Source organism: Oscarella lobularis, chromosome 8 (genome assembly GCF_947507565.1).
Source record: "Oscarella lobularis chromosome 8, ooOscLobu1.1, whole genome shotgun sequence".
NCBI classification, from domain to species: domain Eukaryota; kingdom Metazoa; phylum Porifera; class Homoscleromorpha; order Homosclerophorida; family Oscarellidae; genus Oscarella; species Oscarella lobularis.
Window position 1 is genome coordinate 1,438,933 of NC_089182.1, and position 16,669 is coordinate 1,455,601.

Genomic DNA, 16,669 nt, shown 5'->3' on the forward strand with positions numbered 1-16,669 from the left:
CCCCGTTCCACGTTTAGAAACATTGGGTTCTTTCTTCTCGGCTTATTTCGACGTAGAGCGCGCACGATTCTGACGCTTGGATAGAGGCGTTTCGTCAACCACTTCCGTAGGATACAGGAGCCACTTTCTCGACGAATTGCCTCGAACGGGCATAAGTGCCATCGATCCTTGCTGCTTTATCGACATCGAATTTTCCAAGACATGTTTCACCGAAGGATTGTCCATTCGTCCCCCTGCTGCTCTTTGCTGTCCGAAATAATTTTCGATCGGGGTTTGGTTCAAGTGCCCGCTAAGAAGATAAAACTTGTCGGAACCTTCTACGGTGAAGAAATATTTCACCAATTCCACAAAAGATCGAACTAAACCAGAAGTTGGAGGTAGTGCTTGTAATGGGCACTAGGAGCTCATACCGGTTATTGTCCAGCCTTCGAGTGTCTCCCTGCTAAGCTGTCGCGAAGCCATCTCGCTCCGTGACAAACCAGGAACTGACTCAATCTGGGACCGCCACCCATCCAGGTATCCCAAGAAGTCGCTCTCCAAGAACTGTAGAAAAAAGGGCCGATGACCAAACGTTTTTAGTGGAACTACTTGATACCTTCAGTCGGTCGTCATCAGGACTCGTATATCCTCGTCGATCTGCTTTGTCTGCTCTTAGTGACCGTGCATTCAAGCAGTCAAACACTCTGTCAAACATTCGCACAAACTTGGCCGTCTCCTCCGACCCAAGAATTTGGCAATGTGCTAAGCCGTTAGCGACCCTGGAGCTCAAAACCTAAAGAAATGTGCACTTGCATATACCGGTAAAAAACATAGACTCACCTCAGCTGCAAGATCTACACGCATCCGTGAATAAGACGTTAGCTCGACGTGTTCGAGTTTCAATTTTGGCAACAGAGACAAGCCACTCCGATCAGCAGTTGCACGACAGCGGGCGTAAAGCTCTTTTATGTGCTTCCATGTTACCAGCTTTCCGTTAATCTGCAAGTTCTCGGTCACCGAAATTGCTGAATAGCTGCCTCAGACTCTTACCGTCATTGCTCTGCGAGAACTATTAGAGAATGAGTGCGAGAGACAATTTCGTGTGGTCTTTATCAGATGCGGAACATCAGAGAAAAAGAAGAGAGGCCGCGGCGGATAACTGTAGCGGTTCATGACCTTGTGCACTATTCCGTCGTTACTTCCGGGTGACAAGTGCTGTCGAAAAAATCTTCGGTTGCACGCCGCGCCGTCCGATGTCACGGCAATGACGTACAATCCACACATTTCTATCTGCCGGACAGCTTCCCACAGTATCCAGTGAAGATCGACAGAATGAATACCTAATGAATACGTCCTCTTGATGAACAAACTATGTCTACTTTATTTGCGGTTACCTGACGTTGGGAAATGAACGTAAGGGAATTTCAGCGGCGAGACAAGGCCGCGTACAATCAAGCCAAGCACGTGAGTGGCTACAGAAAGCTTTTCTTCTGTGACGCTTTTCTCCAATCTTGCCAGCGAATCGTTGAAGTCGCCCAAATGCACAAGCCCGACGACTTTTCCAGAGTGCTTGTCGAAAACAATGTCTTCGCGCACTTTCCTTTCGTCGACGAGAAGGACCACGTGCTTTTCCACTTCGGATAGCGACTCAACTTTTGCTTCCGCTATAAGATGATTATTTGTTTCTTTTTGAAACCCTGGCTTCGCCTCATAGAAGTGCACGTAGTCGCGCAGGGTTCTCCGACGGGAGGCGCATGAAACCGGACGTACGGGTGGCATGGTAGGCTGCGGATGATAGCATCTTCAAATCGAGGGCCCACTTGATCATCATGGGATGCCATCTCATGCCTCGACCGTCAGACAAACGTGAGGCCTTTTTTTGCTGATCCCAGAAAAGCCGCCTAAAATGTAAGATTTGACCAAAAACGTTGTTCTTTAATGAATGCCTGCCTACTGAAACGATCCGGGAGGAAATTCCTGTTCGACGGACGCCGTATTGTCATCCACAATATTGACCAACTCGCTGTGCAGCTCTTCCTCGGCGCAGACGCCGTGTGAAGCAACCGATGACGTTATAGCAGATTGTAACCGCTGTATGCGCTGCTTCGACGTCTTTCTTTTAGCCGCGAGCTCCACGAGTTTTTTGACGCGCATTGGGGTGTCCAGCGACGAGTTTGGACGAGCCGAAGCCACTGCCGGTCTGTTAAGGATTGCTCGATTGTACTGCTTGTTCAATGTTTGCCTGTACTGTTGACAGCTGTTGCAGCGACGTTCCTTAGCGACAAGCAGAGAACAGTCAGCGCTCCGTATCGTTTTCTCGTAGGTGACTTCTTTGAAAGAAAACGGCGAGTGCCGGTCTATCATTGCTACATCAGTGCCCTTTTTGCCTACGAAGTCTTCCTTTCGCACGTGGCGGATACGGAAATATCGCTCATCGGGATTGCCTGTACCGTGCGAAAAATGCAAATTATCTACGTATTGCCAGAGGAAATATTTACCTGGGCACATGTGCAACGAATCCAAGGTGGAAATTAGATCCTCTTCTGATTCAACTGTTACCTCCTCTTTCAAGGGAAAACCGCGAACAAAGACCGTTGCCCTCCCAGAACGCAGCTGGACGCTATGTGTAATCAGGGAAGGTGGTCCGTTCTCAGCCTGCCCATCTATCGTCAGCCTAGTGGAGATGCGGCTTAGAATCACGCAGTCTAAGGACTCCGATCGATGCCATGGGCCAGAGGAAACACTGAATAATGACATGCTAACATACAGCAGCAGGAAAAGCATACGGTACCTAACAGAACTCTCAGAACTCTCAGCAGAACTTTCAGTAGAAGGACTAGCCGCAGGTATGGTTGCTGTCGAGCTACTGGCGGAACCAGTGCTTGCACAAGTGGTAGAAGGTTCCTTTGACGCGATCGGCCCAAAAATTGTTGTTTTAGATGACTTTGGCTTCGATGAGTTGGCAGTGCCCTTTCTACGAGTGAATCGCAACGGGCGTCCCATTTCTACCCAATTCAGACCAATATTTATTAACAAATACTAATGACGCTATTGCAGTTCACTAGAGGAACAATCGACGAAAAGAAAGAGCTGTTTTGTAATCAAGAGAGGACTGTCAATTCTGGCTAGAAGGTCCCCCCAGTTTGATTGTGCAGTAACGCCCACTCTGCGCTAAACACTCTAATTCGCAGACAAGTGCTTCACTAAACGCCTTCACAAGTAGCTCGTTCCATGACCCCTAGTCACAGCTTGACGTTACAACTTGTAGATGCGGCCTAGGATAATTAATGCAAACGTAGGTCCCCCGCTCTGCGCGTGGGATGAGGCGAGACTCCGTGATACGCGCAAGACTTTGTGGTCATGCGAATGCATATTTCCCTTTGCGAGGTACAGAACTAACTTTTCGCTTTTCGACGAAAGACCTGAACCCTGTATTTGAAGACGAATTCGCGAAGAGCATACGGGATGTGCTGTCAAAGACCGAGACACACCTTGCTTCAGCTGAATGTACAGGTAAGTCACGTGACACGGGCAAGTTGCCTATTCCTCTATTTTTCATCTATGGGCTAACACTCGGACTCGTCTGTGTTCTCCCGATTTTTTGAGCAAAAAAGATTTCCCGAAACGGGAGACAGATGCGTCAAAAATAAAAATAGTACTATTTTGGCAATTTAGCAAAGTGCTAGCTATCCTCTTCTATTTCGTTTATAATATTAACTTTGTATTTATTCTTTGCAAGGAAATAATCATAGTAAATGACACAAGGGTAAAAAAGAAACGAAAAGAATGCTAATATATCACTTACTTCTTAGCTAGCTTTCTTTGCTCGGCTAACACTCGGACTTAGATATTTTTTCAACTTTTGGACAGTTTTGTTTTCCATGCCATTTACTATGTTCTGCCGATTGTTGGCGGACTGGTTGCATGATTGGCACTGCATATTTTTATTTCCTTTTCCTCTGCTTTGTCTATTTTGCGCTTCTTTCGCCTCTTCGTGGTTTGAGGCACGGACGCCGACGAGTCCTCTTTTCAAAGACCTTTGGCCACGGCTTGACCTGTTCTGTCTTCCGGCTCACGGAAGCTGGCGCACACGGAGGGCCCCAACAGAACACTGATACCATCGTCATGTTTGCCAACGTCGTCGATATATTGTGGCTTGGTGTCAGAATTATCCATTAACTAGTATATGTTATCGATGTCTTTTTCGTTGTCATTGACGAGTTCGGCAATGGAAAGTTGCTTTCCCATTTGCAAGTAGAGATACTCAACATGAAATTTCTCCCCAAAATTCGAATGAGGAACTTTGGGCGCGGGCAAGAGCGGTTCGCCAACGAATTGTACGCTTAGGGCGTTCAGAGAGCTCAATCCGCGACGATCGATGATTACAGGTGCCGTTTAGCCAGACGCTATATCCTCCATCTTAGAGTTCCACCGCAACGTTCCCTATATAATATATACTAGAAAGGGCAACGATCCCGCTCTCTTACTACGGCGTTTTTTCCTCTCACGCACTTGCAGACAGGAATTGTTTCCGTTTCAAGCGTAGTATTTTGAACGTGACGGTAAAGATTCACTTCTTCTACGTCTTGGAAACACGGCACGTGCTTCTTCTCTTCTTCCCATCTTTCGGATGTCGTTAGCCAGAAATAGCTCGAGAGAACGGAGAAGCTCCTGGCACGTCTTCTGAATAATGGCTTCGTTCTCTTTAATAGTCTCATCGACACCTCGCGTGTGTCATCGGTAATGCCGGTCCTTTTGCCAAGTGGTCAAAATTACGGTCTCTATCTCCTTATTGTCCATGACTTCGTAATCGGGTTCAACACTTTTTTTCACGCGAATTAACAATTTCTAGTCGTCCTCGTCCTACAGATAAATACACTTCGACGATTGACTGACCATAACTTCATTTTTGATGAACTTATTGGCCAGTGCAGACATAAAATGTCAAATTTCTAGCAGCACCTTATTGTCTGACCATGCGGAGAATAGAGAAGAGAACATGGACCCGGCGGGCCCGCAGCAATCCCGGTCGGAGTATAATACCGCCTGAAGAGATATAGACGAGGCGCCTGGCTTACCGCGAGACCGGGCCGTCTGCCATCGGCAGCGACGCCTTTTTCGACTCGGACGTGGGTAATACCGCTGTGAGTATTTCTCCTTTGTCGTTGGTTAATGTGGTACAGCATTCGCGGGCACTCATTTCACCACCTCTGCTTAGAAGAACAGTCGTGTCGCTACTGCGGACCCCTTTCTGCTAGACTCGATAGCAAAACTATCAGATAAATTCAACAAGGACTCTATTGAGTGTAGAATTGCGTCGTATGCTGTGCGCTGATCTTCGGTAAGCGTAGCCTCGTCGCGTGTGACTGTCGAACGGAGTAGGCCGACGTCGCAGGCAAATTCTGCTGCAATTTCTCTTGATGAGTGACTGGTAATCGCGTTTTCTCTTTCAGGCGTAGGTAAACCGTAATCTTTCAGTGGCTAGCCTCCGGAAAAGTAATTCTATTTAAATGAGTGCCCGATTGAAAATTGCTTCACTGAAAGGCAAAGTGTTGTTTGAGCAAATCGTCGTTTAGCATGAAGGTAGTCTTCGGCCATGAATTCCTTGTGAGCGTTCCACAGTGCGAGTGGATCGGAAATTTGACACTACTCTTTAACCGTTTTCTAAGTGGACTTGAAGGTGTTGCAGGGTCGGATCGTGATCCTGAATGGGAAAATGAAATATGCACCACATTGCTTCACTTGTGCATCTATATCTGGCAACCTGAAAACGTGTTATTTCGTCGTCTCGGTATTTTTGCTGTAGAGCAACTACAGCTTTATCTTTTCCTTTGTTAACATAATCGCACACGTATTTTATGGCCTTTACAGTGGCGCAATATTCGACATTGGCGTGAGTGTCGAATGTTCGACAAAGAAATGGATTGTGCGGCTCAACCCACCTATTGTCAATATGTTTGCCATTGATTGTAACTGAGACGCAGCCTTCTTCAGGGGATCTTCTGCGGTAGATAGGGTAGCCGTCACGTGCTGTCACCGTTGCACTTAGGATTTCTCTGGGGTAATGTTTCGTGCAACGTCCATCCCTCATGCAGGGCGAGTTGGGGGGTTGATGTGTCCGCACGGGACCGTGGATCATCATTGTAGAAACAATTCGGAAAAGTTCATGATCAGAATTGGAATCAGGGAGTTCGGCGCTTATGACTTTGTCAATGTCTTGAGGACGTATTTTGTCCACCATCTAAAGAAGATGGAGGTGAGGCAATCCGCGCTTTTTGCCATTCTATTGTGTAGAGGTGGCATCGCTTTCGGCCAAAAAGACGTTTTTTCAATAAGGTACATGTACCTTTACATTTTCAAGTAAAAACCCTTGCTATGATGTCGGGACGATCAACAGCGGTCTGGAGAGGTACAGTGCACCCACGCATAAACTTCCACACTTTAAAACCCTTTCACTGTCATATTGAGTGTATCCTGTTACAGAAAATGCGCATGTCACCCGCGAGATTCAAAATAGCTTGGTAGCAAAGCGGCATTCTCCCTAGCAACCTTTGTCAATCTCAATCAGGAGTGACTTAAGAAGAATATTAGCAATGTTGTGGTCGCCATGGCAACGCGAAATAAATAGAAACCTAAAATGTAGAAAAATTACCCGAAACGGCTCATAGTTTTTCAGATGAGCACTCCCTTGTGCTGTAAAAATTCCATGTACTTGATTTCAGCAGCTTCTGCACGAATCAGAACCTTTTTATTTTAGGGAGGAAACCGGAATTGAACTAAAATCATGATATTGACGGCACAAAACACTACAGGAACAATTTGCTACTAACGTTCACCTACAATTTGTTCAACGTGTGATATTCCTCGAAACAATTACGACCCGGAGTAAGGCAAAAATGCACGTCGCATGTGGTGCATCGAGTGTACGGTTCGTGACGAATTCTCTTTTTCATCCTTTTGGTTCTCTCACTGCAGCGCACACATTGAAGGCGAGTATGTGCGTCTACAGGAAGAATAGGCAATGATATATCTAGCCTCAAATCTTTACGCTGCCTCTTCCTGGTTTTTTTTTCTTCCCGAGTAACCGCTAATCAAATCCACTGCTAGTTCGAGGCGGAAGGCGCACAAATCTCGTTTGGCGCTTTCTTTACTCGTGTGATTTTCATCGACATGCTCCTCGACAATGTAGGCGTTCAGAAACGCTGCCTCCAACAGCCAAAAGACAATCCGTCTCCAGCACTTCCTACTTTTAGGCCCGACGTTGTAAAGGGCCGTTATTTGGTCGCCCCTTTCGACACCCCTCATGTTCTTGATGTAGGGCCCAAGTATGGGCGGACATTCGGCGTCGACTCTATGCCTTCCATCTCTCCGTGACGTTGTTGGAACTGTTCCATCTGGGAGCCTCGGAACATGCGCCGTCGACAAAAAAAAATATCTTTGGTCATACCAAACGCAAGCCATCATGTGATTCCTGCAAAGGTATTTGTAGAATCCTCTCTTTACATCTTTTTTCTTTGGAAGGCCAATCTTCAGACTTTTGGGAAATCCTTTCGATGGGGTCGAACTGTTCCACAGCAATAGATGGTTTTGCCCCACAAAAGATCAAACAGGGTGGGCGACGAGTAATAGTTGTCTGTATACAGAAAATGTCCCTTTCCCTCAAGTCCTTCTATCAAGTCTAAGACGATCTGCGTAGACAAGCCGTGTTCCCCATCAGTAACCGTCTTTTTTCCCGTATAGATCTCAAACTTGTAGATGTATTCGGTCGATGACTCCGCCAAAATAAAGACCTAAAGAAATAAGTAGTATATGTACAGCATCTTCTATTCATTAGCCAAACCTTGATACCCCATTTAGTAGCTTTACGTATTTTTTTGTATCCAATACGTCTTTTATACGGAATCATGGCTTCATAAATCGTAATTTACAATCATATTCGGACTTGAACGCTGACTCCAAAATATTTCAGGGGTCGACCTTTTTGAAGCTTGTTGTATCTAAGATCTCCGTTTGGCAGTTCGCTTGCCGGATCTCAGACATGGAAGAACCTTAGAAGTTGCCAAAACCTACGGAACATACTGTATTAGAAAATAGTCTGTTCAAAGAAAGGTTACCTTTTAAGTGTCATCACATCTCGCAGATTGCAACTAAGTATTGGAATAGCCCTTTGCCAATAATCTTCAATGCGAGGAAATCGCATGTACCCCATCAGAATAATCAAGCCGAAAAATGCCTTCATCTCCTAAAAAATATTTGCTGAAAAATTACATTTGATATCTGTCCTCATTACCATAACGCCGACTGGACTCTATGTTCGACCTCGTCCAGTATATTTTTCCGCGGCATTGAGATTAGCAGGGTTTTATACAGGATTTTTGAGTAGGGTGGGAAGATTTTATCCCGCGGCGCTGTGCGCCGCGGAAAAATTTTTCGGGACCACACCCACTCAAAGCACTGTTTTCCGCTAAATTTTGACCTTGCAGCGATGCTCTTTTAGCACGTTGCCTTTTCCATTGCTCTCTTTCTGTCCTTTTTCTGGTCGTTCTTTGAAGCTCCTGCCTGTGAGAAGCGTTTACAAAAGCAGTTTAGGGTCGCATTAGTTAGCGTACTTTACTCCAACTGACTCCCGGATTAAAACAGGATGGCAAAGCGTTTCTTTTACTCTGACGACAGCCTTACCGAGAACAGCTACACGATTAGCAGCGACGATGAAACGGTTGTGCAAGACTCTTCAACCGCTCTCACAACGGAGTCTAAGGAGGCAAAGAGGCGGCGGAAAGAAAAATCGTACAAGGCTGGACTTTCTTTTCGACCAAAATGGAAGGAGACGTACGGCTGGCTGCTGTGCGAGTCGTCTGATGAAGGAATGTTTTGCTCTATTTGCCGAACACATGGTTGACCACCTTCTTCAGCTAAGGGAGCTTGGAGAGTTAGAGGCATTAGAAACTGGAATCATGGAGCAGAAATGTTGAAACAGCACAACAGCTCTCAGTGGCACAAAGATGCTGTTGTTGCGTCTCAACGCGCTGCTTCAGGTCGTACAGTGTTCGGCATGCAGCTGGCTGGGGTGAGAAAAGCACAAGAGGAAAAACGGCTGAAAAACCGTTCCATTATTTTGAAGCTTCTTCGTTCGGTGTATTTTATGGCAAAAGAGCACGTCTCCCACTCCACTACATTCACTGATTTAGTAGGTCTTCAAATTGAAAATGGTGATGACACTCTGAAGCAGCATGTTGAAAGTGGGGCAGAAAATGCACAGTACACGTCTTCGTTCTCCTGTACGAATATGATTAAAGCTATTGATGATTGGATTTTGAATGGCTTGCACAGCAGTATCAGGAAGAGCTCTTACTTTTCCATTTTAGCTGAAGAATCGCAAGACATTACCTCTCAGGAGGAGCTTTCTGTGTGCTGCCGATGGCTCGTAGACGGAAAGCCTGAAGAGCACTTTTTTGGATGTCATTCAGAATACGTCAAAGCAACTAATGCAGAAACTTTGGCCAAAGCACTTACGGACTTTATAGAGACAACAGGCCTTGATTTTGAGAAGCTTGTAGGCCAAGGGTATGACGGGGCTGCAACGTTTTCCGAAACAAAGACAGAAGTTGGTAAAAGAATTAGAACTCGGGCTGCTCATGCTCTCTACGTTCACTGCTCGTGTCACAGGCTGCAGCTTGCAAGTGTACAAGCAGCGGCAAGTAATCCCGAAATAAAAAAAGTATTCGGAATGATGACAAATTTGTGGAAATTGTTCTATTACTCTCCCAGAAAAGCTGAAGCCCTTAAAGAGGTTTCATCAGTTCTTAACTTGCCTCAGCTTAAAGTTGTAAAACCTAGCGACACGAGGTGGCTGTCTCACGAGCGTTGCATCAAAGCCATTTGCAAAGATCTGCCCTCCCTCATTATTACACTTCAACAACTATACGAATCCGATGGAGACAACGAAGCCTTTGGGGTAGTTACCCTTCTTTCAAGCACTGTGGGAATAATGAGTGTGATCATGTTGTCCCACGTTCTCAGCATAGTGACTAAACTAAACCTGTTTATGCAAGCTTCAAATGCTGACTTTACAAGGCTTCCTAATTTTCTAAGTAATATTTACGAAGAACTGATGTCCGCTAAAGATGAAGATTCTGTCTGGATTACGAAATCGAAAGAGGCAATGACCTCGCTTCGGGAGGAACACGGAATAACTATAGCAGATAAATTCGGATTTACGTCAGCTGTGATTAGTGCCGAACAGTACAGTGATAAGATTGCCGCTCCGTACATCTCGAAGTTAATTTCGAACATTAAAAAGAGATTTTCGGACGAAACCGTGAGCCTATTGGTGGCAAGTTCAGTATTCCATCCTTTGAAGCTGCCACCAATAGACAGAGTCCGCGGGTACGGTGAAGAGAAAATTGGTGTACTAGCGTCTTTCTACGGAGAAGATGCTGAAATAGAATTCCAAAGCACCCGATTTGTCTCCAAAGCGTTAATTTGCAAAGAAACCTTGCTGGAAGAATGGCACATGTTTGCAAAAGCTCTGGTACAGGAAAAGAAAAAATGGAAAAAGAAACCCCTAACCCTTCAATGATTCAGCTGGCATCGGCTATGTTTGGCTGCGAAGCGTATAGAAGTATATTTCCCGAGTATTTCAAACTGTTAGAGATTATCCTATCCCTTCCCGTTTCAACCGCGACTGTAGAGAGATCGTTTAGCAAAATGAGGCTAATTAAGACGCGTCTGCGAAGCCGCTTGACTGATGACAATCTTAAAAGACTCATGAGAATAAGCATAGAAGGACCGGATTTAAAAGATGTTAGATTTGAGGAAGTTTTAGACATATTTAAGAAAAGCAATAGGCGAATCCTTTTGTAGATTAGATCATTAGCGCTCAAGTTTATTACTAATAATATCAATTTTTGTCCGATTTTTTAGAGTGGGAAGAAAAGTTCTAGGGTGGGAATATTCCCAGGGTACCCACCCTCTGTATAAAACCCTGATTAGTATTGACAACTATCAGTTGCCAAACCGCTTCAGAGAAGAAAAGAGAAAAAGAACTAAAAAATAAATTTTCTTAAAATTGCAAATTATTCTGTCAATAAGAATTGCTTTATGGCGTCAAATGGGCCCGCTAGAATCCTTGATGGACCCGATCTTGACGAAAATTCTTCTCTTTCGACGGCTTGCCAGTCTTCTGTCCACTCGTCGGACTTGTCAGAGTCTTCCTGCGGAATTTGGCGTCTTGCGCCACCCCCTCGACGTCCACGGCCTCGTCGTCCTGTTCCTCGACCTCTCGCCGTCGGTCTTTGCCTCTGAACGGGCTCGTTTTCGTTTTCTTCGTCGTCCGAATCGCTTCGATTTTAACCGGAAGTTTTTTCAAGAGAGCGGAAGTTGGTCATCGTACTTCACCGTTTGAATTGTCGCTTTCTTCGTCTTCGGGTGGCTCGCGGTCATCGTCGATATGACTTTCCAATGCTTCAACATCGCTTTCGTCGACTAAAAAATTCGTTCGTCAGAAAATTCATCGGGGGATAGGTATAAAGATTCAATATAGTGTCAAAATTATAAAGGATTTTTGACTACTTGTCAATGACAGCATCTGTCAGTCACCCTGCTCCTCCCGGTCGTCCGCCATCTACCAGTCGTACTTTGTCCTTTCTAGCATTTTCTTCCAGTCCCGGAGATTTTTTCCCATCCTCTTTTAGACATGTTCAATGCAATGCTCCTTTTTGACTGTACGTCTAAAACCAATACATTCTATAATGTTTTCAAACATTTTATAAACCTTTTCCACAAAGGCAAAGGCCCTAGAATCCCAGTCGCCAATAAATTTTGTGTATCGAACGACAACGTAGAAATAGGATTATCAAAAGTGCAACGTTCCGCCCTTTCGCGTCGTTCTCTGCTGACACGAAAGCTACGAAAAGGCGAGGACGAGAGAGATTCGCTTGCACGTGTTCCTTCTTCTTATACGGGACACCACCAACACACACCCCCACTCTCTATAACCCCTACACTATCACGTCATGCCAGCCGTTACATCACCTCCCCCCTCAATGATTGCTTGCCCCCAAGCGAATCCATCGATCCCGTCACACACGGGGACGCAAATTATACGGTCGATTATTTTCTCCCTTTCCTGCTTGATCACCAAGAAATTTCTCTACCCAAAGAGGTATTCGTCCCCGCGACTTCCTGTTACCACCATAATAGTAAAATCCGACAGGCAAAGCTGCAGGACACGGTTTCACACGGGATAAGTGAACTCGTATCTCAGGATCATCCGGCGCATAAACTTTCCGAGCCGTAATATCGACATCATGTCGGCCCATCACCCTGTATGGACGGTGCCACAACTGAGACAGCTTGCGATTCTTCCCAGTCTCTTCATGGGGAAAAGCTATAAATGTCCAATCCCCCACTTGAACAATTGATTCGGGCGATAAACGATTGTAGTACTTCTCATTACGACGCTGAGCCCTCCTAATAGCTTCCAACGCCACTTGACGCGAAGACAGAAGTCGTCCCATCAACTCCGTTCGATATTGACGCGCATCCCCTTCCACAGGTTCCGTCGGAGGTAAAAACGACGACTCTGCCGGGGCTCGACAATCGACACCGAATAAAAGAAAAGATGGTTTCTCCCCAGTAGACTCATGGGGTGTGTCACGATAGGCCCAAAGAACCCCACTCAAATAACGATCCCATTGTCGTCCAAATTGAGCTGCCTGTCTTAAGCGTTCGATTAAACCTTTCAACCTTACCATTACACTGGGGGTGATAAGGAGTCGTCATGAGCCTATGAATTCCAAGTGCTTGGCAGACTTCAGACATCAAATGGGAAAGAAGATTGGTACCTCTGTCCGATAATAACGCTTCCGGCATACCAAAAACAGGAACGAGCTCTTCGACAAGCAGATGCACGAGTCGTGTCGCTTTTTGATCTTTAAGAGGAAATACGAGCGGCCACTTAGTGAGGAAATCTTGAAAGACGACGACATATTGATATCCAGACGATATTCGAGGCAATTGCATTATATCGACACCGACTATTTGAAACGGTCGCTCAACCGGAATGGATCGAAGAGGTGGCCTAAGACATTTAGGATTCTTTCCTCCCGCTACAACACATTCGGGACAATTTTGGGTGTGACGAATACAATCCCTCTGCATTCGCGGCCACCACCAGCGACGCGATAACATCTTTGCCAATCGACGCCCAGATACATGACCAGCAAACAGTCCGCCATGATATTGCCTCATAATGTGTTCTCGTTGTTGCTCAGGAACACCGGCTTTCCATCTCCCATTATCCTGGCGATCGATGAAGTAGAGAATTCCAGACTCGACCACCATTGAAGACGCATTAGAACCCTCCATGACGACATCTACGTCCGCATCATCATTTCGACGTATGAAATGAGCCTCAATAATTGGTCATCTTTTCTCTGCTCCTGCGCAAAGTCATCCTGAAGACCACAGTCACGGGGCGCAGCTTGGATCAGCTCTCCTATATCACTTGCAGACTGCACAGCAGCAACTGACACCACCGCTTCCGTGTCACTAATCGGAGAGCGAGATAAACAATCAGCATTAGCATTCGCCCTTCCCGGTCGATAACAGACGACCACCGACGTAATGCCACTCTTGTACACTTTCTGCCACCAACGAGCATGCCGACCGTCGGGACAGGGTGTTTGCAAAATCGCTTTCACTGCCGAATGATCCGTATATACGGTGACAACATGACCGTAGAGATAAGGACGATAATGTTTAATTCCCCACACGACTGCTAGCGTTTCTAACTCGCTAACAGCATAATTCCGCTCTGCTGGCGTTAGCACACGACTCCCATATGCAATCGGATGTAGCAAGTGATCGTCTCCCTCTTGAGACAAGATAGCACCTAGGCCAACCCCACAAGCGTCCGTTTCCAGTACAAAGTCCTTTGAAAAGTCTGGAAATGCAAGCACCGGCGCAGACATCAACTGCCTTTTTAGCGTCTGAAAAGCTTTCTCACTGTGGGGTCCACACGAACGGCACATCCTTTCGTAGCAGATCGTACAACGGAGCTGCAACCTTGGCATATGAGCAAATAAATCTTCTATAATAAGAGGTAAGTCCCAAAAACCTCCGAAGAAGCTGAATCTTTGTTGGTGCTGGAAATTCTTCTACAGCTCGAAGAAGTTTTCGCTTGGGTTTTAACCCTTCAGCCGTAAGTATGTGTCCAAGATATTCAACCTCTTCGCGAAGAAAGTGGCACTTCTTTTGGCTTCAGCTTTAGCCCGGCTGCAATTAACCGCTCAAAGACGGCACGCAGATGCTGTAAGTGTTCCTCCACGTTCTTGGAGAATATCAAAATGTCATCTAAGTAAACAGCTACCCACTGTTGACCACTAGCAGGGTTTAGGCCGTCGAGAACACGTTGCATCAAACGCTGGAACACAGCGGGTGCATTCCGCAATCCAAACGGCATCACATTGAATTCATATAATCCTTCGCCCGTGATGAAAGCCGTTTTCTCCTTAGCCTTTTCCTTGATGAGAATTTGCCAGTATCCTGACGCTAAATCTAAAGTGGTATTGATGCGGGCGCTTCCCAATTGATCTAGAAGATCATCGATTCTCGGCAGCGGAAATCGATCAGCTACCGTAACGGCATTTAACGCACGAAAGTCAATGCAGAATCGTAACGAACCGTCCTGTTTAGCCACAAGCACTACCGGGCTTGCCCACGGGCTAAACGACGGTTGAATTATTCCCGCCTCCTGCATTTCTTTTAACTGTCGAGCAATTACTTTTCGTGCAGCAAAGGGCGCGCGTCGAAGTGGTGGTTGCGCAATCGGCTGTGCATCCCGTCTCAATGCCCATCGAAACCAACGACGTAGCTCCACGCTCGCCAGGGTACAATGCAAAGACATCATGGTATTCAACCAACAGAGACTGAAGCGACTTCGACATGCAGCATTGTTCGTCTCTCTGTCCAAAATACTCTTTGACCAGTCTATGACGATCTTCTATGCTTCCCTCTGACACACGCAGGCAAATCGATTCTCTTCTAATTTTCTTCTTTCCTTCCGCTTCTTCTACAACTTGACAAGGTACCAGTTCGGCTACAACACTTGATCTCTGAATCTTCACTTCTCTTGGCCCGTTATTAACGAGAAGAACAGGCACCTCCTTCTTTTCAGACGGACTAACAAGCGTCTCCACAACAGTCCAATCGGCGTCATCATTTCTCTGCACTGGCTGCACCAGACATTGCCCTCCCTTCAGCGAAGATGACACAACCGCCATCGCTGTTAGGCACTGTCGTGGTGGGATTCGTATGGACGATGTAAATCGCACGTAGGCCACGCTAGTTGATTCGTCTTCAGACGTGCGTTCTTTTTCTTCTTCTTCCTTGTCCGACTCTGAACCTCCCTCTACTAATCCTTGTTCTCTTCTCTTAGCCGCCGACTTCTTTTTCATTGCCTTTCGTCGCTGCCAATACCCTTCCCGCCGCGCCTTCCGACTTTGCCCATGGCCTTTCAAGACTTGTGGATTACCGGTATGTCACTAATTTCAATTGCGAAGAAACTCCTTCAGACAACAGCAGAGGCGTCGGGGCATCCAGCTTTATATAGACCGGCGTCTTCATTACTATATTATCAAATTCCACATCGACGTCGATCCGTCCGTGAAGTATTATAGTCGGTTGGGACGCGATCCGAAGGCTTACAGTCATTCTTTGTCAGCTTTGCTGACACTGTTATTATCTTACGCGCAAGAGTCTTATCTATAATGCACAGATCCTACCCTGTATCGATGATACCGTCCACGGGAACGCCGCCGACAACTACCGATGCTCGTCGCGTGTTAGACCCAATATTTTCTACTCGTACCATTGACACTCGAGAGTCATTGTCAGACGCCACAGACCCCTGCTCCACCTCGAACAGAGCCAACAAAATCTGGGTGCACCACTGGGGCGCTTGCGACCGTTGACGTTTGCGCTGGTGTAGTTTCCGGAGGGGCAGTGGCTTGCACTACAAGCGGGCAATTGCGGCGGACGTGCCCTTCCTGGTGGCAGTTGTAACACGTGATCCTATAGAACGATCTCGGCGCCGATTGCGACGATGCGGATCCTGTTGTCGCTAACGACGACGACGACGATACTGGTACCGAAGAAGTTGGCACTTATTGCCGCGGACACATTTCGAGACATCCCCGCCCGTCCTTGACGGCGAGCGTGAATCAACAATAGGCGCTTTTCCTCTGTTATGGCCGCATCCAGTAATTGCTGATACGTCGAAGCGACCCCCACTTGGGGTGACTGCGCCACGGTCTCGAGCAATCCATCTTGTAGTTGATAGAAGAGCAGAAAATCACGGGTTTCTCGCGTCAGCTCAGTGCCATGAGCCATACGGTAGCCAGACTCCAATCGGCGAGCGAAATCGAGAAATGACTCGTTTTCCGCCTGCAACAAAGACCGAAACTCCCGCGCAGCAATAGCCGGGTTCCGCCGATCCAATCGCGCGCGAAGAGCCTCTACGGCCGCCGCCAGCGAATTACTTTCCTGCGCCGACAGAAGATTCCACTCCTCCAATGCTGTGCCTCGGAGATGGCCCGTTAACTGTAAGAATATCTCTTGATCGGTCCTGTCATGCCAAACAGCAGCACGTTGCAACGAGGCGTACCAATCCGAAAACGTTATGTGCGAC

The 16,669-nt window shown here is 46.6% G+C and overlaps 2 protein-coding genes across 2 annotated transcripts; one reads left to right on the forward strand and one right to left on the reverse strand.

Annotated features, from left to right (window-relative positions):
• Positions 1-7,508: 7,508 nt before the first annotated feature.
• On the reverse strand, positions 7,509-7,885 carry LOC136190081 (piggyBac transposable element-derived protein 4-like). The gene is made up of 2 exons (XM_065978152.1): positions 7,820-7,885; positions 7,509-7,769 (listed from the first exon to the last, which is right to left on the reverse strand). Exons 1-2 carry the CDS (start codon positions 7,883-7,885, stop codon positions 7,509-7,511), a joined length of 327 nt encoding a protein of 108 aa, XP_065834224.1.
• Positions 7,886-8,944: 1,059 nt separating this feature from the next.
• On the forward strand, positions 8,945-10,842 carry LOC136190082 (zinc finger protein 862-like). The gene is made up of 2 exons (XM_065978153.1): positions 8,945-10,510; positions 10,564-10,842. Exons 1-2 carry the CDS (start codon positions 8,945-8,947, stop codon positions 10,840-10,842), a joined length of 1,845 nt encoding a protein of 614 aa, XP_065834225.1.
• The last annotated feature ends 5,827 nt before the right edge of the window (positions 10,843-16,669 follow it).